This window comes from Stenella coeruleoalba, assembly GCF_951394435.1.
Source record: "Stenella coeruleoalba genome assembly, chromosome: 1".
NCBI classification, from domain to species: Eukaryota; Metazoa; Chordata; class Mammalia; order Artiodactyla; family Delphinidae; genus Stenella; species Stenella coeruleoalba.
In genome coordinates this window covers 184,210,127-184,231,884 of record NC_137169.1, presented here as the reverse complement: position 1 = coordinate 184,231,884, position 21,758 = coordinate 184,210,127, and the positions used below count along the sequence as shown (strand labels likewise).

The window sequence follows — 21,758 nt, the reverse complement described above, 5'->3', positions numbered from 1 at the left end:
TGTGCCAGAATTTGGATTCAGAACATCTGAGCAAACTGGTAAATGGGCCAAAACTAACCAGATGAAATGTAATAATGCTAAGTATAAATTTTACTCATGTTTTAAAAAGTCTATATGCATTCAGTCCAAGAGAGGTCTGGTTTTATAGGACATCAAATGTAAGGGACCTAAATGCAGTGAAAGTAACGCATAATAATAATTTTTGTACTTTATATATTTTACTTGTACATTTAGCCGATGCTGGGCATGGTGTGAAATAAGCTCTTCATGCATATAACCTTATTTTATTATCATAGTAAGCCTGAGATAGATAATGCTATTATCCCCATTTTATAGATGACTAAACTGAAATTCAAAGAGGTTGCCTTCTCCAATGTCATATAAGATAATAAATGATAATAATAGCCGGGATTTCAATAGGTGTTTATGGTCTTTACTATATTCTACTGTGTTTTACTTAAATTTACATTAGTAAAAGTTTTCTGTCCAGAAAGCAGGCAAAAATTCTGCCAGACTTCTTCCTTACATATGAATAATATCGCATCTGGAGATTTGTGATCAGTTGCTGGCATCTCATTTTCAGAAAATCCATTTAAAATACAGCAAATTCACAAGAATGCAAGAAGGATGCAGTGTTATCTAGAAACCTCTTCATATGAGAAACATTTGGAAAAGTTGGCAAAAGTGTTGGCTTGGGGACTAGAAGACTTGTGGGACACGTAATATCTGGTCTCAGATGTTTGAAGAACTGTCATAGGCAAAGAAATTAAACCTCACATTTTTAACACCCAAAGACATTCTTATGATGTGAATGAAAGTTATGTATATAATCAAAACATGGGCTCATCATGTGGTCATGTTCTCTACAGTGTAACACTTAAAAGCCTTTTACTTATGGGATAAAATTTCTTATGGTCATTTTTAATACTGAGATGAATTTTATTTTTTCAAACTGCAAAACATATAGTTCAGCTTGATTTCATAGTGAAATCATTCAGAAGCCCATATCTGTGTGATTGCAGCTGAAATAGACTAAACAACAACAAAAAATGCAGTCAGCACAAATTGCTGTGGGTTATCTATATAGCTACGGCATGTGGTGAGAACCTGGAAGCTGCATCCACAGAATTTATGAGACTTCCAGTAAATCAGCTCAGTTTAGTGTTTTAGACCTGTATCCAACTCTCCTTGGATGTCTAGACACAGCCTAAGACGAGGCTTCAAAAATGGGTAAAAATGAAGCAGCCAAAGCCACCAGAAGCCTTTGACCCTCTTCTAATGTTTCAACCAGATAATTATTTTCCCTCTCAAGAATTTGGCTATCCTTTGAGGGAAAAAAATCAAGATTTTCCATTTGAAGAGCCCCTGAAAGAAAATACTCTGGAGAAAGGTCAGTAAGAGTGGGCCAAAGCTGAATTCTTCAGATCTGCTTAGAGAGTGTGGAAAGTCTGTACCCTCTACTTTTTGTGCTTTCCAGCTGGCCAAGAGCTCCCATGGCATTTGTCCAGCTTTGCCTTCCCCATACCTTTACATCTTAAAGAAACTCATACTGTGTAGTGGAAATGCCTCAGATGGAAACCTACATGGTAGTTAAAAGCTATTGTAGAGAGGTAATTAGAAAATTAAAAACTGATGAATTTTGATTCCCTCAAGATAATCCATTACCCTTTCTGCTCTGTAGCAAAGATATGACCTTTCAAGTTTTCCAACAATAAACTCTCATACTAGGAAAATGTATTTCCTTTAAATATGTCCCACTTTAATTAAAATTACTCATTCTACTTATTATGGTTTGTCTCTTCAAACTTTTTAAATCTTAGGTTTTCTGTAGAAAGTTAAGGGTCCAGTCAAAAATGAAAAAGGTGGTTTTAAAAATAAGCACAGTCCAAGTTCATTCCATAGTTCATTTATTCATTGATTCCTTTGTTCATTCATTCAACTCATATTTGCTTTACAGAGGCTATATGCCAAGGAACGTGGTAGGCCCAGGTTGTGCCGTTAATTAGCTATGTGATTTGGGGAAAGTCACCTAATCTCTCTGAATCTCAGCTTCCTCAACTGTAAAACAACTCTATAACCAACTTTGCAGGGTTGCTATGAAGGTTAAATAAGATGACCTCATAAGATGGTGAAAAATTAGAAGCTTCTCTTTTGCCCTTCTCCATCCATTGCTATATCCAAAAACTCATATACAACAGAGATGGAAAGTCTCAAAAGCACTGGGAAGTGGAAATGTCAGTCAACTATTTGCAAGACTCACAGAGTGAACTAGATTGAAATCCTTTGAGTGACCATTGCATGCATTACCCTGAATAAGAAAAACTGGGCTAAACAGTAAAAAAAAATAAGAAATTTCTTCACTTACTCACTGAATCAATGTGAGAAATGTAGAGACTGCCCCAACCAGAAATTTAGATAGCTAACTCTAGTTTGAGCCAGCTCAAAAAATGAATCCAAGTAAGAATTTACAAATTGAGAAGTCCAGGTAGAAAATGCCTGATGATAAATCTTTATTAAAGTTAAACATGTAGAGTTCCATCTAAATAATTGCTTAAGTGTAACAAAATTGAATACAAAAGTAAAAAGAGAAAAAAAGGAGCCTCAAAGAAATGTGAAAACAATAATTCAGAAATAATATTCTAGGTTAATATTTCTAGACAGATTTGCAAATGTCATGAGATAATGTGAAAAGTAAAAGCTTCTAAATCCCCCAAGAAGCCAAAACTTATTATTTTATTCCTAAAGTTTATATACAGGAATTTTATATACAAAAATGAATTCAAGAATAATTTGGAAAACTTTAAGATGGTCATTTACCTGTAGAACTGAAAACCACTAAAATAATATAGAAACCAAAAAGGCGAGAAATAAACATGATTAAAACTTTCCTAATTGTAGGAGGTGATTTTCAAATTGGGATGAAAATTAAAGCCTACTTTACAGTTAGCATTTATAAAAGATATTTCTTTTTAAAAACTAAAACAAATGGATAAAAGCAAAAGAGTAAAAGAGGCAAAGATATGTCAGGCAAAAGCAAATAAAAAATGAGAAATTATTATAATAATATACAAAAAGTATGTAATGAAATCAGAACAAAGAACATCATTTCCATAAATATATAAAAATGCTCATCCTCCTTTGCAAAAATATTAAAGCTTTGATGGAGAATCATTTTTTTAATTTATTTATTTTACTTATTAATTTTTGGCTGCATTGGGTCTTTGTTGCTGCACGCGGGCTTTCTCTAGTTGTGGTGAGCAGGGGCTACTCGTCATTGCAGTGTGCAGGTTTCTCATTGCGATGGCTTCCCTTGTTGCGGAGCATGGGCTCTAGGTGCGTGGGCTTCAGTAGTTGCAGCACATGGGCTAAGGCTGTGGCGCATGGGCTTAGTTGCTCCTCAGCATGTGGGATCTTCCCGGACCAGGGTTCGAACCTGTGTCCCCTGCATTGGCAGGCAGACTCGTAACCACTGCGCCACCAGAGAAACCCCGAGAATCATTTAAATTATAAAATTTGCAAAGGTGTTTTAAAGATGATAGTCATTATTTTTATTTATTTATTTTTTTTGGCGGTACGCGGGCCTCTCACTGCTGTGGCCTCTCCCGTTGCGGAGTACAGGCTCCGGACTCGCAGGTTCAGCGGCCATGGCTCACGGGCCTAGCCGCTCCGTGGCACGTGGGATCTTCCCAGACCGGGGCACGAACCCGTGTTCCCTGCATTGGTAGGCGGATTCTCAACCACTGCGCCACCAGGGAAGCCCGATTGTCATTATTTTTAAGGGTGTGATGGTACTCATTATTCAATAAGTATTTATTGAATACCTACTAGTGCTACTCACTTAGTAAGACCTAGCAGTATAGTGTAATCAAATTAACACATCCAAATATGCCTTCCCATTTATGAAGATCTTATAATTTTCTTAATTTAAAATAATTTATTTTTATGTGTTTTATAGCCTTTCTCCTAGCGTGAATGGAGTATTTCTTCCATTTCAAAGTTATTGGGAGTATTGAGGAAAGTCATTGATTTGTATTTTTTTAACATCTTTATTGGAGTATAATTGCTTTACAATGGTGTGTTAGTTTCTGCTGTATAACAAAGTGAATCAGCTGTACATATACATACATCCCCATATCTTCTCCGTCTTGCATCTGCCTCCCACCCTCCCTATCCCACCCTTCTAGGTGGTCACAAAGCACAGAGCTGGTCTCCCTGTGCTATGTGGCTGCTTCCCACTAGCTATCTATTTCACATTTGGTAGTGTATATATGTCCATGCCACTCTCTCACTTCTGCCCAGCTTACACTCCCCCCTCCCTGTGTCCTCAAGTCCATTCTCTACATCTGTGTCTTTATTCCTGTCCTGCCCCTACGTTCTTCAGAACCATTTTTTTTTTTAGATTCCATATATATATGTTAGCATACGGTATTTCTTTTACTCTTTCTGACTTACTTCACTCTGTATGACAGTCTCTAGGTCCATCCACCTCACTACAAATAACTCAATTTTGTTTCTTTTTATGGCTGAGTAATATTCCATTGCATATATGTGCCACATCTTCTTTATCCATTCATCTGTCGATGGACAATTAGGTTGCTTCCATGTCCTGGCTATTGTAAATAGAGCTGCAATGAACATTGTGGTACACGACTCTTTGAATTATGGTTTTCTCAGGGTATGTGCCCAGTGGTGGGATTGCTGGATCATATGGTAGTTCTATTTTTAGTTTTTTAAGGAACCTCTATACTGTTCTCCATAGTGGCTGTATCAATTTACATTCCCACCAACAGTGCAGAAGAGTTCCCTTTTCTCCAGACCCTCTCCAGCATTTATTGTTAGTAGATTTTTTTGATGATGGCCATTCTGACCTCTGAAGCCCTTCAAGCCTCAGCTCCCAGCCCCCGGCCCGTCCCGGCCGGTGAGCAGACAAGCCTCTCGGTGTGGTCAGTGCTGGTCGGCACCGCTCCTCTGTGCTGGAATCTCTCCGCTTTGCCCCCCGCACTCCTGTTGCTGCACTCTCCTCCGTGGCTCCCGGCCGAAGCTTCCCGCTCCGCCACCCGCAGTCTCCACCCGCGAAGGGTCCTCCTAGTGTGTGGAAACCTTTACTCCTTCATGGCTCCCTCCCTGTGGTGCAGGTCCTGTCCCTATTCTTTTGTCTCTGTTGTTTCTTTTTTCTTTTGCCCTACCCAGGTACGTGGGGAGTTTCTTGCCTTTTGGGAGGTCTGAGGTCTTCTGCCAACATTCAGTAGGTGTTCTGTAGGAGTTGTTCCACATGTAGATGTATTTCTGATGTATTTGTGGGGAGGAAGGTGATCTCCATGGCTTACTCCTCCGCCATCTTCAAGGTCCCGCCATGATTTTTGTATATTTGTCTTGCAGTCATTGTTAGTCTTTTAAGCAAGTATCTTAATACTAGCAGTGTTTTGTAAAAGCAACTTGGGTTTTCCAACTCTTTCTGAGTTAATTTTGTTGATATTTTTTAAGGATATTATTAATTACCTCTAGGTTCTTAGTTTTGGCATAAGATTGCATAAAGTATTTGATTGTAATTTTCTCAATCTCCTATATATTTGTGGGTATGTATTCTATCCTTTCTCATTTGTGATCTTGTATACTTTTGTTTTCTCCCCTAATTAGGATTATAAATTTATTATCTATTACTAAAGGGAAAATACTCATGGATGTCTTTATCCTTTATGCTATCTTAATATTTCCTATTTCATTAGTTTTGGTTTAATCTATGTTAATTTCCTTTCTTGGTTTATTTTTTTTTTATCCTAATTTAACACTTTGTATAGATGAATATTAACTTTTAAAATTTTTTCTCTAAATGATGAACATATTTAAAGCCATAAGTTTTCCTATAGCCTTTGCTGTGCTCCACTGGTTGGATATGATGTGTTTATATATTTTTTATTGCTTTCTAAATAATTTACAATTTTGTTTTGATTTCTTCTGTAATACAAGAATTATCGAGGAGTGTGCTTGCTTTTTATTTTCTTTTTGAGTCTTTTTCTTAGAAATTCATTTTTTCTTTTTTTTTTTGTTTTGTGACCAAAGAATGGGATTCATAAAATCTCTCTTTTTTTTAATTTCTTAAAACTCATATTATGTGTGTGTGCAGATCCAAGTATATGACAGATTTTTGTAAATGGTTTGTTGATCGTGAAAACATCTTTATCTTCTATTTAAGCGATAAAGGAACCTATTAAATTTACTTCATCTGTTGTACTATTTATTTTTTTATGTGCTTACTTATTTTTTGTCCACTATATCTAATTTGAAAAATGCCATATTAAAACTTTCCATATTTATATTTTAATTAATTATATGCAATAGTTATGTCAAGTTTATCCTACATTTTTAAGTAACATTTGCTTCATTTATTTGTCTATTATATTATTTGGTGCAAACAGGTTTATAAGTATTTTCCAGTCTTCATAAATTGTACTTTATATCATTATATAATATTTCTATTTGTTCTATTTAGTGCTTTTAAATTGTTTATCCTGTTCAGTACTTTTAAATTCTATCTTGCCTATATTAATATTGCCATTCATGAATTTTTATTTCTTTGTTTTGTGTTTGTCTGATATATCTTTACCTGTTCCTTTAGTTTTGCAAATAACATATAATTGGGTTTTATTTTTTTAACCTAAATTAACTGTTTAGCTGAGAGAATTCAGTTCACTTTTATTAATTTAATAATTAATATACTTGATTTTATTCCTATCGTTAAAATTTCCTATTTTGTTGTTTCTTTTCTTAATTTTTTGTTGATTTGATCAAGAGGCTATTAATTTTCTTTATTTTTTCTTTTTTAATTTGGGAGTTCTGTACTTTTTATTTTATTAATATTTACACTCACCAGTATATAACCCTATTATTCCATGAGGCAAATTATCAAATATTTCTCTCCCAAGACACTTTCTTCTCCTACTTCTCTCCTTGCCCACTTCTTCCAACAATATGAGAACTCTGGGATCCCTTTGCTTCCCTACTCTTCACTCCTATACCCATCAGAGGAGAACTTGTGAGCATCTTTTTTTCCTTCCACCCTCCCCTGAGTTTTAGACTATTTGAATTTCTGTTGCAATGTGTCTCTTCTTCTTTAAGACTTCTTATTTAGTCCTTATATTGCAATTCTTAGATGATCTATCATTATTTATTTTGATTTGACTCTATGGATACGGCAAATTTTGTTGCTTACCACTGTTTTCTCTTCTCTTAGTTTTTCTTCACCCTTGAACACTCTCTGCAGGTACATTCAGTGTTGTTGTAATCCTAATACTGCCTTAGCATCTCCCTCAGATTGGGTATATGGTGATAACCTGGCTGGATGTGGGACTCTGAGTCTGAAGTCCTCTTAAGAATTCATGAATACTATTTCATTGCCTTCTACCTTTTGAATGTTCAGTCCAGTGCCAGTCTAATTCTTTTTCCTTTGTAAGCAACTTTCTCTTTCTTTACAGACGACTTTTCTTTATCTCAGAGCTCAAGATTTATACTAGCAGGTGTGTATGTGGTAATTTTTCTCATCAATTCTATCTGAAACAGCACTTTAATGTAAAGATTTGGATCTTTCTAAAAATCAGGATACGTTTCTTTTTTTCTTTTCTTTTTTTGCGGTACGCGGGCCTCTCACTGTTGTGTCCTCTCCCATTGCGGAGCACAGGCTCCGGACATGCAGGCTCAGCGGCCATGGCTCATGGGCCCAGCGGCTCCGCGGCGTGTGGGATCTTCCCGGACCGGGGCACGAACCCGTCCGTGTCCCCTGCATCGGTAGGCAGACTTTGTCAACCACTGCGCCACCAGGGAAGCCCACGTTTCTTTTTAAAACAATAGGTTTTTTTCATAATTATTTTTCTCCTCCCATCTTCCTCCCAGTTCCATTTTCTGGAACTCCTATTATTTACAGGTTAGATGTTCTGGGTCTTTCCTCCACACTTCTCTCTTTATATTTTTCTAATTCTCCTACTGGATCTTAACATCTACTAATTCTAATCTCAAGATTGATCATCCTTTCCTTCAACTTATCTACTCAATATATTAACTTAAAAATCTTATTTTTCTTAGTTCTATAAGTCTTTTTTAATGCCATTTTGTACCTCTTCAAATACTTATTATTCTTTTGCTACCCCCAACCTTTCTCTTTTGTTGATAGACTGTTCTGATTGCCTTCTTTATTCTTTGTCTCTCTGGCTGTTAGACCTCTTTGGGTGTCCTTTTATTTTCCTTTGTTCATTGTGGCACACGTGCAACTGCTGGGTACTTTAAGTGGACTGGTCCCGTGAGTGTGGGAAGGCACAGGAGTTAACTGTGCAATGAGGGAAGGACAGATAGCTGCAGACAGAGAGAGCAGTATATTCAAAGACTTCGGGAGTAAGCATGGCATATATGAAGAAGTAAAAGGCCAGTGTGGCTTAAAAATCAAGGGAGGGCTTCCTTGGTGGCGCAGTGGTTGAGAGTCCGTCTGCCGATGCAGAGGACGTGGGTTCGTGCCCCGGTCTAGGAAGATCCCACATGCCGCGGAGCCGCTGGGCCCGTGAGCCATGGCCGCTGAGCCTGCGCGTCCGGAGCCTGTGCTCCGCAACGAGAGAGGCCACAGCAGTGAGAGGCCCGCGTACCGCAAAAAAAAAAAAAAAAAAAAAAAAAAAAAATCAAGGGAGAACAGAGTATGAAAAGAAGCTAGAGAGTAAGGTAATGTTGGGCCAGACTGTGCAGGACTTTGTAGGCCATCATAGTGAGTGTGGTCTTTTCCTAAAAGCATGTAGTATTGCAGTGTTTTATACCAGGGGTTTTAACTGGTATAACCAGGTATATTTATGTGAATATCTGATTCACATTTTCAGAAGATAATAAGGATTAGAGAGCAAATTTAAAGTGGTCGTGTGATGCTGCAAGACTAAAGAGATGTTGTAATAACCCAAAAGAGAGATGATAATAACATGATGGTCAATATACAGGAAGTACACTTTTAAGTGGTAAAATGTAAGGAGGTGTATGAGAGTGTGGAAGATGTCTAAGATACCTCCAAAGTATCTGCATTACACTGATGCTGCATGAAATGGGAACATCAAGTTGGAAATCACCAATTCAGTCATCCATGTCACAGTGCCTTTGAGATACTCAAGTGGAGAAGTCAATAAGCAGTATGAATCGGGCAGGTCTGGACAGGGGATGTAAATATGTAAGCCATCTGAGTTAGGTGTAAATTGAAACTCTTAGCCATGAATGAGAATACCTTGGAAGAGATAAAGAAGAGAAAAAGATTGTTAATCTTGTACACTGCTAGTATCTGTCTAAATTGGATTATCTTTTCTGGAAAGATGATTGGAACGTGTATCATTGTCTTCAAAAATGATTATAACTTTGATTCTGTCACTCTATCTGTAAGAATCTATCCTCAGAAAATAATAGTAGTAAATTAAAGTAGAAAGACAGAGACTTATGGATAAAAATATTTATTTGAGCTTTATTTATGATTGCAAATAAAGTAAATTACTTATCTAATATTAGGAGGTCAAGTAAATTATCATACATTTATATTAATGAATATTATAACATTATAATTTGATGTTTATGAAGATGTAATAGCGTAAGTATATGACCATGATACAATAGTAAGTGAAAAGGACACAAAATAGAGAGACAGAGTGAGAAAGAGAGAGAAACTCAACTGTGAAAAAATGCATAGAACAAAGGAATATAAAGAAATAGGTTTATCTGTAAATAGTAGAAAATGGTTGATTGTATCCATTTTTATACTTTTATCTAGTTTCTAAATTATTCTAAATGGGCATTATTACATCTTGTGTATTATTTTATTATTAGGAAAGGAAATATAAAATTATAGTATTGTCCAGTTGTCAATATGCACTTCATAGGCACTTTACTCTGTTAAATATTAATGTTCTTTCCTTTTCAAATATTGATGAGCATTTGTGATTTGAATCCAGCATAATATTTTAGTTTTTTGAGATTATTGCCATAATTTTAAAGTTTTATGAGCCATTTAGATTTGTAAATTAGTTTCAAAAATTGATCTGATTACTAGACAATAGCAAATCCATTCCCCTCAGAACAACTCCCTGTCAGTTGGCACTCAGTGTGTCATACTGAGAATCTTTGTTATTTCCTTCCCTTCTTATTGCTTAGCAGTACAGATAACTCTAAATTCTTTAATGGGAGGGTTTTTTAATTGTATAATACATACATATAGGAATTTGCTAATTATTTGAAATGCAATAGATTGTTTTTGTTTTTCTTCAGTGACTGTCAGAGAACCCTTCATTTGGACTGTCATTTGTATCATCATCTGCAGGGATATGAAATCATTTTGAATTTGGTTCAAAACTAAAAGCATGATTTTTTTTTTGACTCCAGGAATGTATACAAAGACTATCGCTTTCTCGAGCTGGCATGTGATTCACAGGAGGATGTAGACAGCTGGAAGGCATCTCTACTAAGAGCTGGGGTTTATCCAGATAAATCTTTAGTAAGTTGGATATATCTCTTATTTTAAAATTATTAACCATGTTTAAGAAAGCATAATTCTACATACTATAGGCTGGAAAAGCTAATTCTTGTCTGACTTAATTAATTTGCCATAGTTTTAACTGCTACTTTGCTTACATTTTTTTTTATCCATTAGATTTCTATTATAAGAAGTTTATCAGTATATTTTTAAAGAAAATGCCCAACTTTGCCATGAAACATAATATATGTAATCTCAAAGCAAGAGAGTTTCTTATGCTGTTGTACAGTATACTATTCTATAGTATTCATATAAGCAGGTTATAACATTCTTCATATAGTCATAGTATATATATCATCAATCAGAACACTATTTCATATTCTTTAAAATGTACTTATTTTTATAAAAATCTACCTCTTTTCATTATGTCTGTGGTACCTATATCCAAAATTAAACTCTGGTTAATGTCATTGTGAGTATAAAAGAACAAAAAAATATTACCATTGCTATATTAATAAAGATAAGTTATTCCCACTTATCTTTATTAATATACTTCAAGGGTCTTAGAGACAGTTCTCTCATTCAAGTTAATAAACAGACCTTCTATTTGTGTTCTTTGGAAAATGTAATATTACACAGACTAGTCTGGATTTAAACTTTAGAATTCCCACCCAGCATATGTACACACACCATTAAACAGACTCTTCAGATGAGTGGCTCTTACTGCTTACTTGCTACCCCTGAGAATTGTACTATCCAGGTTCCCCCCCAGAAGTTAAGCAATGAGACTGAGCTTTAAGGATTTACTCCAGCTTGACCTTTGTGGTGCTTAGATTGGCTGTAGATTAGTTTATAGGACTGACCATGTATAAGTTGGGTTATTTCTAGGCCCCAAATAGGGATAGAGTCTTCTCAAGGGAAAGTCTGAGATGTGAGCACATTGTGGGACAATTGAAGCATCTTGGGGTGGATTTCAGACCTGACCATATCCCTGAGGTTACACTGGAATTTAACAAAGTTCCAAAGTTCCAGGGGTAAAGGATAGAGGATTTGTGCCAAAACATTCTCCTTGTTGCTGTTATTTTAGTTCTCACGTAGACCTCTTACCCCTATCTCAACCTCCACTTGTCTGGTTAACACCTAAAACAGTGAACCCCCATGACACACCCTGTGCCTTCCAAATGAGGTGAAACCAGACTCTTTCCAGGTGCTATGCAGTACAGAGGTATCTTCTGTACCACTTCTATTTTTGTTGTTAATTCTAATCATTACTTATTACTCTTTCCTATCCATTGACGGTAGTGTGTTTAATTTCTATATTAAACGTTCTGTATTAAAAATGCACATATACTTAATGTTTTATTCATTCATTCCACAAAAGCCTGTTGAGCACGTGGTTTTTGCCAGCTACCTTTCCAGGCACTAGTGATGCAGAGGTGAACGGTGAGGCCCTGCCCCACCAAGGAACAGACGTTAAATAATTGAATGGATACGGTATAATTGTAGAGTGTGATTGTTAGAGTGATAAGTTCTATAAAAAATTAAATTAAAGGGACAGATAGTGAGAATGAGGGGCAAGTGAGCTTTATTTTAGTAAGGTGATTAGGGAAGGCTCCTTTGAAGAGTTGACATTTGAGTAGACTCCTGAAAGAAGCGGGGGATAAATACTATGAACGTCTGATGGAGAGTGTTCATGGCAGAGGGCTAGCAAGTACAAAGCCAGCTCAGTGTCTTAGAAGAGCAGCAAAAAAAGTCAGAGTGTCTAGACACAATGAAGGAGAACAAAAGTAGTTGATGATTTCCAAAAGTGGTCAATAGCCAGATTATGTAGGCCTTGAAGGAGGTGGCCAGCATTTGAGTTTTATTCTGGGTGAGATGGGAAGCCATTGGAGGGTTTCAAGCCAGTTAGTGACATGACAAGGTTTATGTTTTTAAAAGATTGTTATGGCTGGATTGTTACGAGAACCAGCACAGCCTGTGGGTTAAATCACAGGCATTAGCATCAAACTACATAGACTGAAATTCCTGAGGCTCACATACAAGCTGTGAGATCTTGGGAAGGTTTCCTAGCCCTTTTATCTTTCAAGATTCCCACATCTAAAATGGAGATAACAAGAGTCTGCTATAGCGTGGTTGACAGGATTAAATGAGATAATGCAGGGAAAGCACTGGACAGGTTAAACACAAGTAAGCACTCTATTTTTATTTATAATGATGACGATGAGAATAATAATTATTTTCATCACAGACTACTTACTTAAGCAAGTAGAAGAGAGTTAAAACATTGTGGATATTTATAATACAGCCAAATGAGATTGTAAATACTTTATGATATTTTTTGTCCTCCAAATACGTTTGGTTATATAAAATGTCAGTGTGTTTGTGTGTGTGTGTGTGTGTGTGTGTGTGTGTCTTCCTTCCAAGGAACTGTAATGTTTGTGAAAATGTTTTCTTACATCATAATTTTGTCAACTAAACTTATTTTAAATGCACTACACAAGTTTGCTATTTTAAAAAAAATTATGTAATGCATCTCTTGTGAGCAGAAAACTGTCTTGGAAAAGCAAAATTACCCATCCCTCTGTGAACTCTTTTTATAAATCTGAATTTTCATGTATCCATAGCTCTACACAAAAGACGATGCTCAATGAGATATTTGCTATTTATTTTTATTAGGCTGCTCAATTTGAAGCAAATCTAGAGTTGTCCTACACAAACTGTTTTGATTCTTTTCACATCATTTTTATTTGCTTATTAACATACATTTTGTACAATTGCTTGGAAAATCGAGACAGGGGCTTTTTACTACATGCCAAAGACATGACAGGAAATTAAACTTGGCAGTGTGCCATGAGCATCGCTTTTCTCAGTTTTCATCATAAACAATATTTGCATTTCTTATGCACCATGTAGTTCTGCAGGTTATATTACACTATTGCTTGACTTTCAGATGTTTAAATGGAAGCTAACTACTGAAAGCAATCTAAGTAGAATGCTTATCTAAACATTGCATTTCGTGAACACTCTTAGGTTTGGGGGAAGCGATACTTTTAGGTAGAGTTATTCCTAATTTAGAAAGATTTGATGAAGAAGTCAGAGTAACCTAATAACAGATGTCTCTTTCCAAGTAAACTTTTAGGACTTCTGGTGTTTTTGTTTTTGTATCAATAAACCATTGAGTCAACAGCAAATCAGTCAATCCCTACCCTAATAATGAAACATTTATGTGTCATACATGGATATGAGTCTAGATAAAGTTCTGCTTTCTACATGAAACATCTCTATTTTAACTCTACATGAGACATCTCTATTTTAACTGGGAAAAATTCTACATAGGTCATTTTTCTAAATTGTGTAAGTTTGGCTTCAGTTAGGTAAATAGCTATAACCCAAATTTGAATGAATTGACATTTTGGATAATTTTTTTGTCCAAACTAAGGTTGCATACTTTTTTATAACATGTTTATCCTCATCATATCTTTTTCTATCGTGTCCACGTGGTGGAATGTTTTTATGTCACTCATATCACAGTGTTCTGCTACCTTGTTCCTTCTGTCTCTTAGGTCATTTCTCTTGGAGTTTTCTACAAATTTTTCTTCTTTCTTTCCTTCCCTTCCACCGTCTTCTCCCACCTCCTTCCTTACCTTCATCTATCACTATTATGATGGACTCTAAAGATTCAAAGATTAAAAAGGAAGCAATTCTTACTTTATAGGAGTTCCAAGTCTAGTGGAAGAGAGAGATGCAAATAAATAACCACTCTACAGTGTGATTAAAAAAACTATAGTGGATAGCTATATAAAGTACAACAGCCCAACTATATTCCCATGTGCATTTTCTAATTACCTTCATTCCCTTAAACTTTCTGGATCTAATGCTAAATGTAGACTTCTTATCTGAGCATTGTATTGTAATAGAATGTGGCCCTAAAATGGAAATGAGGAGTACTGAATTTTGTTTCCCATGATGCCACTGACTTACTCAGTGAACTTAGACATAGCATCTCTGAGCCACAACTCTGTCACCCTACCATCACCTGAGCTTTCTGAGCAGCCAGAATACTTTTTAAATATATTTAAATCTGAATTTGGATTAGGCAGAATTTTATTTTTTATTTCTATTTCCTTTGGCCATTAACTTGAAATTATAGTCAGTATAAAATTGTTAAATAAGTGTGTAGGATTTTACACAGTTTCAAAGTAAAGATGCCTCTAATTGAATTAATTAATAGTTTTCTGGTTTTGTTTTTTACTGACGAGATGTTCCCTCAAGGATTTGGGGAAAGTTGAAACAGGAGTGGGGACTGAAACCGAGTCCCCCTGAAACTGAGTTCCTCTGCTAAGTTTATAACTAACCTCTGTACCCAAAACTTTATTCCCTTTCTTGCTCCACACCATTTCCCCCTCAAAATTAAGGAGCACCAAAAAGCGTGTGTGTGTGTGTGTGTGTGTGTGTGTGTGTATCAATAGCTAGGCAAGTCATAATTTTAAAACTTTTAAAATATTTTTTAATTTTTAAAAAATTTAAAAAATTTAAATTTTTAAAAAATTTAAAAAATTTTTAAAAAATTAAAATATTTTATGACACATGTACATAAATTTTTCCTCTAAGTGTGAACACAAATAAGTGCAAATTTAATTAAATATCTAAAGAATGTGGTATAACAAATGACTGATTTTTCTGACACAGTTTTGTCAGCTCACAGTAAGACTTAATTTATATATAAACATGAAGGAATTCCAAATTCTTTGGAACATTCTGTGTGCATTGAAGTTAAATAGACTTTAAGTCAAATCCACTCGCATTGGAATCCCGACCCTTCCATTTATGTGCAGTGTGGCTCAGGCAACTTACTTCACTCTCTAGTTGTTTATTCTTTTTTTAAACACAAAATAATAATCTCTTCCTCTGAGTGATTTTATGGGACTAAATGAATACTGTTGCAAATCACATCTAGCTCAGTGCCTGCAACTGGATGAAAGCATTCAATGCCATGTAGCCTTTATTATTGTGATTGACTATCATTAATGTGTCCATGAAGCTGTAATTCTCAGTTTAGTAGTTACCTTTTCTTCGGAAACTATCAGTGAGATCTGGGGAGAATTTCCCCAACTGTTGTCTCAGGGTACCAGATTGCTGCCCTGTGGACAGGCTGGCCTCAAAGGCTCCATCAGTTAGTCAGGAGTGAGCCATAGAGGCTGTCAGGGTAAGTGAGAATCCACAAGCCTACCCTCAGCTGCTGGTTAACTGGCTATCCGAAAACAGCAGCTTGCAAATCTGTGCATGCCCTGAAATAAATTTGGTGCAAATTCAGTTTTGCGTATTTGTTAAGTCATATACCTCAGAACTTTTCACAAGGGTTTTTTTCAGCTATCTAGATAGATGGTCCTCCCCTCTAGTATATGATTTAAGAGATGAAAAATGACAGTAGAAAGTGAAGCACCCTGGAACTTCACTATACCTCTGAATTCAGGACTCTCCCAGGACTCTCCCAGTCATAATTCATGCTTTTAAGGACTGCCTTGGAGGTTGAAACCATCACATAATGAAGTCTTTTAGGGACATCAGAAAGTCCTTTTGGATAGACTCTGCAACTGAACTTTTCTCTGTGGCAAATGACAAATAGGGGAGAAGAGGGATGGACACAGACCCCCATAAATATTTATTAATATGGTGATGACCACTCCCATGCATTTACTCAGCAGTCTTTTGTACAAGACAGAAAATGCCCATGTTAGTCCAGCTGTACATAACTTTATTCTTAGCTTATCCAACAGTGCTTCCCACAGAAATTAGAGCAGCTCCATGACCAGTTTCGAAGAGTTTAGTTTTTCTTCAGTGGAGGTACTTTCTAAATATAAATGCTGCCATACAGAGTGGTGGAGGAATTATAGAGAATTTACAATTCACCAGTCATGACTGTTATGCCTCACTCAGAATAGACAATTGGGAAATGATTGAAGGAAACAAGAAATCGCAAAGCCACACCACGTCCTCCACTTGTATGTTTCTCATATTTAAGGATTAAGGCCCCCTACTCTGTGACATCACTGTTGCCACTACAAACAGAACCATCTGCCACCGAGCAGGGAAGCCAGTCATTCCCTAATGTGCAAAAATACTTGGTTGAACTCCTGAAACTTATTTGGTAGATCAAAAGCTGCACTGCTGTGGAATGCAATAAACCCCATCTGTTTGAGGTATTTTCAGCAATACTGCACTTCTTTGGAGAACCGAGGTCCCATTATTCTCTAAAAAATATTTTACTCCTGATAAAATTCTCTTTGGGGATCTTTATTGCCTTATTGAACCACTGGCATATTCTTTTACAAAAGACTCTTTTTCCCCCGATTTCATTCATTCTTGTACTGTTATTTATGTCTCACGTAAGCCAGTGATGTTAACGGTTATATCACGGCAACTCACAATGTCAAGACGCTTCTCTACACTATTTTACCAGTGTCTTTAAATTTATGCTTTTATTAAATATGATGGATGGACTCGATGGTCCTTGAATTAGACATTTCCCCAGTCACCAACTGGCATTGTTTTCCAGAAAATATACTCTCCTGTGATGGTTCCCTTACTGCTCTCCAGAAAATTTTTGTACGTATTACTTCCCCGCACACACTTCCTCTCTTAAAACTAAATGCCAGATCTCCAGCTCAACCTGTTACTCCACCCGTGCTCAGGCTCCTCCACAGATGCACACACTTCAGTTGCAGCTCTCTTCCACTCTGCATCTCAGCGGAGAGAGAAATTCCTTCTAGGCCCCTTGTGAGAAGAGTTCAGATCTGTTCCCTGCCCATATCCCATCACGTCTCCCTCACAGGATCTGACCTTGCGAGGACTCGGGCTGCCCTGGGGGTAATGAATCACCGTTTTATTTTTTTAAGCCATATGTGAGTTAAATTGTTTGATATAAATCATACTCCTGCAGCTCCAGTTTGAAACAGGAGAGCCATTTGCCTGCCGCCTGTGGCTGGCGGCTCTCTGTGTCTCTATCCAGAGTGCCCCTTTTAGAAATGACTACATTTTTGTGACTAACCTTTCCAGACCCATTTTCTTGAATGTGGACCAGTGTTTATTTTGGCTGCATCCCCACTATACAGTTTTCGCTTCCCATGCCAACCCAAGACAAAAGTCATAATTTACGAAGTAAAGGAATGGTACAGATGGAGGTCGTAACTTGGTCTGCTTACCCTGTCTCCCCAGAGCCACCCACTCTTTTCCTCTACTCATTTTTTTTTTCCCCTACCTTCTTTGAAACCAAGGATGCAGTGTTTGTTTAAAAATGCATTGGCTGATGAAATTTTCCACTGCTTGGCACGTTGGAGGAGGGGCTGTCAGGAAAGGGCAAGCTGACATACTAAATACTTTGCCTTTCATGCTAACAGTTCACTTATTACCAATTCAAACCAATGCTTTTTGGCCAGGTTCCCGTACTTCAAGTATTTCAAGTAGAAAGAAAGGGGGAAATCTCTGTCATAATTTTCTACTGTTATAAATGTATGATTTCACTTAATATAAGCAGAATCTCTGACTTGTCCATGAGCTTTGGGCGCTGTATGCATATGAATGGGATGTCAGTGAATAACTAAGTTATTTGTTTGGATTTTGCTCTAGCATGAAAAATCTCATGATTTTAAAATAAATTTATGTTTAACATATTTCTTTTTTGTTTCTTTTTCCTTGCGGCTACATGCACAGGGGAACAACAAAGTAAGTTCTTTGTCCTACTGCAGCTCCTCTCTCTCCAGCCCCCACTCCCCTCCCTCATGTGCCTTGGCGAGAGTGTTTCTGTGCACTTTGAAATGACCGATGTCTGTGACAGTGCACAGAGGGTGTGCAAATGTCAGAGAAAACAGAGCTTGGACTACCATCATGGCTGTTCATTTTTGACCTTTCGGAAGGGAAATATTATGTTCCTCAGGGTTGGTTATTGGACAGTTCAGAGAGGTTGTTATTATAAGGAAAGAGAGCAACACTGAGAGCAAAGATTATGAAGATTTAATAATGAGGACTCTTCTGCAGAAAGGGGAAGACAGTCTGATGAAACTCAGTGCAGCTGAAGCTTTTGACCAAAAATCAAAGCTCTCATGTTAATGTGTAGCTATAAAAACACCAAACTGGTGTCTTAAATAGCAGGATGGCTGGCTTTGCTGGTGAAACTGAGCTAGATCAGTGCTCTGGCTTTGAAGGTGCCTTAAAATGGATGGAGGAGGGTGGGGTCAACATTTGCCTTGGCTTCTGCACCCTTGATGTATTCCAGCTGGATGGAAACAGGAGGGTGTGGGGAATGGAGGGGGAGACTGAAATGTGTATGGTAGATTTGTGAAACCAGGCAACGCACACAAATGGTGGAAATTATTTTAATGTTGTTATAATAGGTAAATGAGTAATTTAGTAGTTCATAGGGTGGCTAGATTGTTAAAACATTAATTCAACTTTTCCAGAAGATTAGAACTACTTCTCACTTATATTAGGTATGTAATAGTAGTGTAGTTGGGGAAGATGGTCTTAAGTTTAGCAGGGTGATTTGTTTTTCTTTTTTTTTCTGTGGAGAATTATTAGTGCTTTATCCTACCAGGTGGCCCACTTAAAATAGGCCTCATTGAATACAATAAGAATTGAAAGGATTCTGTTATAAAGGGTCTGCCTGCATATTTAAACCAGCTGGAATTCATCAAAATTGCTATTCATAAGCCATACATATAGAATTTAAAACAAATGTGGGAAATCTTGGAGTTTAATTTGATGGAATGTGCTATTATGGAATAAGGTGATAGAGATGGTTGGTATTGAAAATGTGTCACTTTATAAATTTATATCTTGCTATAATTGCTTATGACCCAAGTAATAATATTTAATAAAGTTAAAAATAATATAAGAAAACTACAAGATAGACATTTGTGAAGGACCAGAGGAGCAAACTCAGCCCACTAATAGTTTACTTTTTAAAACAGAAGGTAACTTATGAAATCAATTAAAGATTTCTTCTACAAAGTAAAAGATAATATTTCTAACTAATATACCACTATTGGAAAAAACATTTGGACAAAATTTTAGTTCTTATACCATATAATGTATTTTGATTCTTGAATAGTAAGTATCTCTGATCCTGGTCACTTAGGTTACACTGAGTCGCTGTCTAGAATTGCATGTGCTGCATCTCTTAATCGTTTAAATAGCCTGAGCTATGTGAGTGCACTAACAGCAAGCCTATACATGCTGAGGATCAGGGAATCAGCTGCTGACATTTTAGGGAGGTGCTAACCCTTAGGCCATTCAAAAAGCATTTATGATTTGCTTCTTTCACTAGTGATTCACTGATGACTTAAAAGCATTTGTAAAATTCCCCAAAGAAAACTCTTCTTCATAATAGGAGTCATCCATTTGTTGTGTCTTGCTTGGTCAAGTTCTTCTGGGTAATAAAATGTTCAGTTTAACAGAATTTACTGATTTTTCAAATAATTATACAATGAGCAATAAAACTCAAACATTCTAAGCTGCTGCTCCTCAAGGCCACCTCTCAGATGATGCAGAAGGCCTTCCAGGGTCTCCTGGCACCTGGAGCCCCCACCTGCAGTGTAAACACTTGGTACAATGCTGTGGGAGATATTTGGGTGCCAGTTAGAGTGTTGGTTGAAGAGTGCCAAAGATGCAAGTACTTAACTGTTTTGATTTTTAATTAAAGAGCAGCTGCTTTGGAGGGGCTGATGTTTATTGCCCCTATGCCTTAATTCTTAGTTGCTTATATTATGAATAAGTAATAGTTTGTGAAAAAATAGAAGGCTAATACTTTTAAAATATGATCATTATACTGACCATGGACTCTGGCACAAAAGAGCCTCTTCAAATCACAAGGAGCACATCTGCATGCTATTTTCCTTTAGCTTAGAATTTCAGTATAAATGGAAAACACTGGAATACAAGCTGTGCTGTCTCCAGAGTATAGATCTGGAGTCTTCAAAAGGAGAATATGAGATTCACTTTTCCCTCTCATGCTAGAATGCTTGTCTGAGTTGTCCCCAAGGCAACATACCTGACTGCCATATACATGAGCCAGCTATAAAAGGTGACTCATTTCAGACTCACAAAGGCTAATTGTTTATTTAGTGAATGGTATTTCATTATTTATGATAACTAACCAGACACTAAAGAGAATGAAGCCTGCTCAATTAATGTTTCTTTAGATGAGCAGGATGAATGGATTCATCTTCCTACATACATTAAGTATAGTGCACATACACACATATACATACACACACGTATATTAGAAGGTGTATGGAGCAACCCTACTATTCATTTTCTCAATGACAGCTGAATTGATCTGCTTCATCCACCTTTAGATTATGCTTAGAGTGTGGGAGCTAATTCTCTAAACTCCCAGAAAGAAAAAACTTCTACAAGAGACACACAGATTTATATTATAAATGCATGATGGGGCAAAACACCAAGGGTCACATTCTTCCTTGAACAATTATATGTATTTTATTTGTCCTTAAAAAGCAAATTTTCCTTTTGTGAGGAGCTCACAGTTGCTCCGGAAAATTTTTCCTTCCAGGCCCATTACTTATTTTTCCTTTGAAAATGTTTTTCTATTGGCATAGTGATATCCTAAGTTGCTTCGGGTAGAGTCTGTCTCCTCCTTAGAGGGGTTTCCCTAGATCTTGGATTCCAAGTCAGTGTCTTCCATAGTAAGACTATAATCTAGGACTCCCTGAATCAGTTTGGGAAATGTGAACAAATATAATACAGTAACAGGGAGGTTTGGGGCTTTTTTTGTTTGTTTGTTTGATTGGTTGGTTGGTTGGTTAAACACAAATGTAAATCAGAATGTCATTTTCAGAACTGAGGCCTTCAGGTAAAAAGTAATCTCCATGCTTTGTCCTAGAGAGAAGACATTTAATTTCCTTCTTTAATTTGATGCCCTTGCTTGGTGGGCATGTCTAGAAATTTAATAAACATTTAGTGTTATGTTTTTGTTAAAGACTTTGAGTTTCAGGTATCTTTGATATATTAGGCAAATTGAAGGTAGAAACAGCCCTTAAAATATAAAGAATAAAATACTATAATAAAAACTCTCAAATTTCTTAATGATGTTGGTACAGAAACACAAATGAAAACTGAAAAGAACCCTAGGCTCAGAAATGAATACCTCAAAAAATTTTAAGTTATACAGAAATGCTACATTTACTCTCTTATGAATCTTTTATTACATTTAAAAGAGAAATTTACTATCACCTTACTTAATTTCAGTCTAAAACTTTAGTTTTAA

General features: G+C 36.5%; 1 protein-coding gene across 6 annotated transcripts in view; it reads left to right on the top strand.

Annotated features, from left to right (window-relative positions):
• The window catches only part of DNM3 (dynamin 3), a 570,555-nt gene that overhangs the window by 459,048 nt on the left and 89,749 nt on the right, over positions 1-21,758 (top strand). For all 6 annotated transcript variants that reach the window (XM_079939900.1, XM_079939895.1, XM_079939899.1 and 3 more), the window contains one exon: positions 10,387-10,498. In XM_079939900.1, coding sequence (XP_079796026.1) covers positions 10,387-10,498 — 112 coding nt within the window. The remainder of the gene's footprint in view (positions 1-10,386; positions 10,499-21,758) is intronic.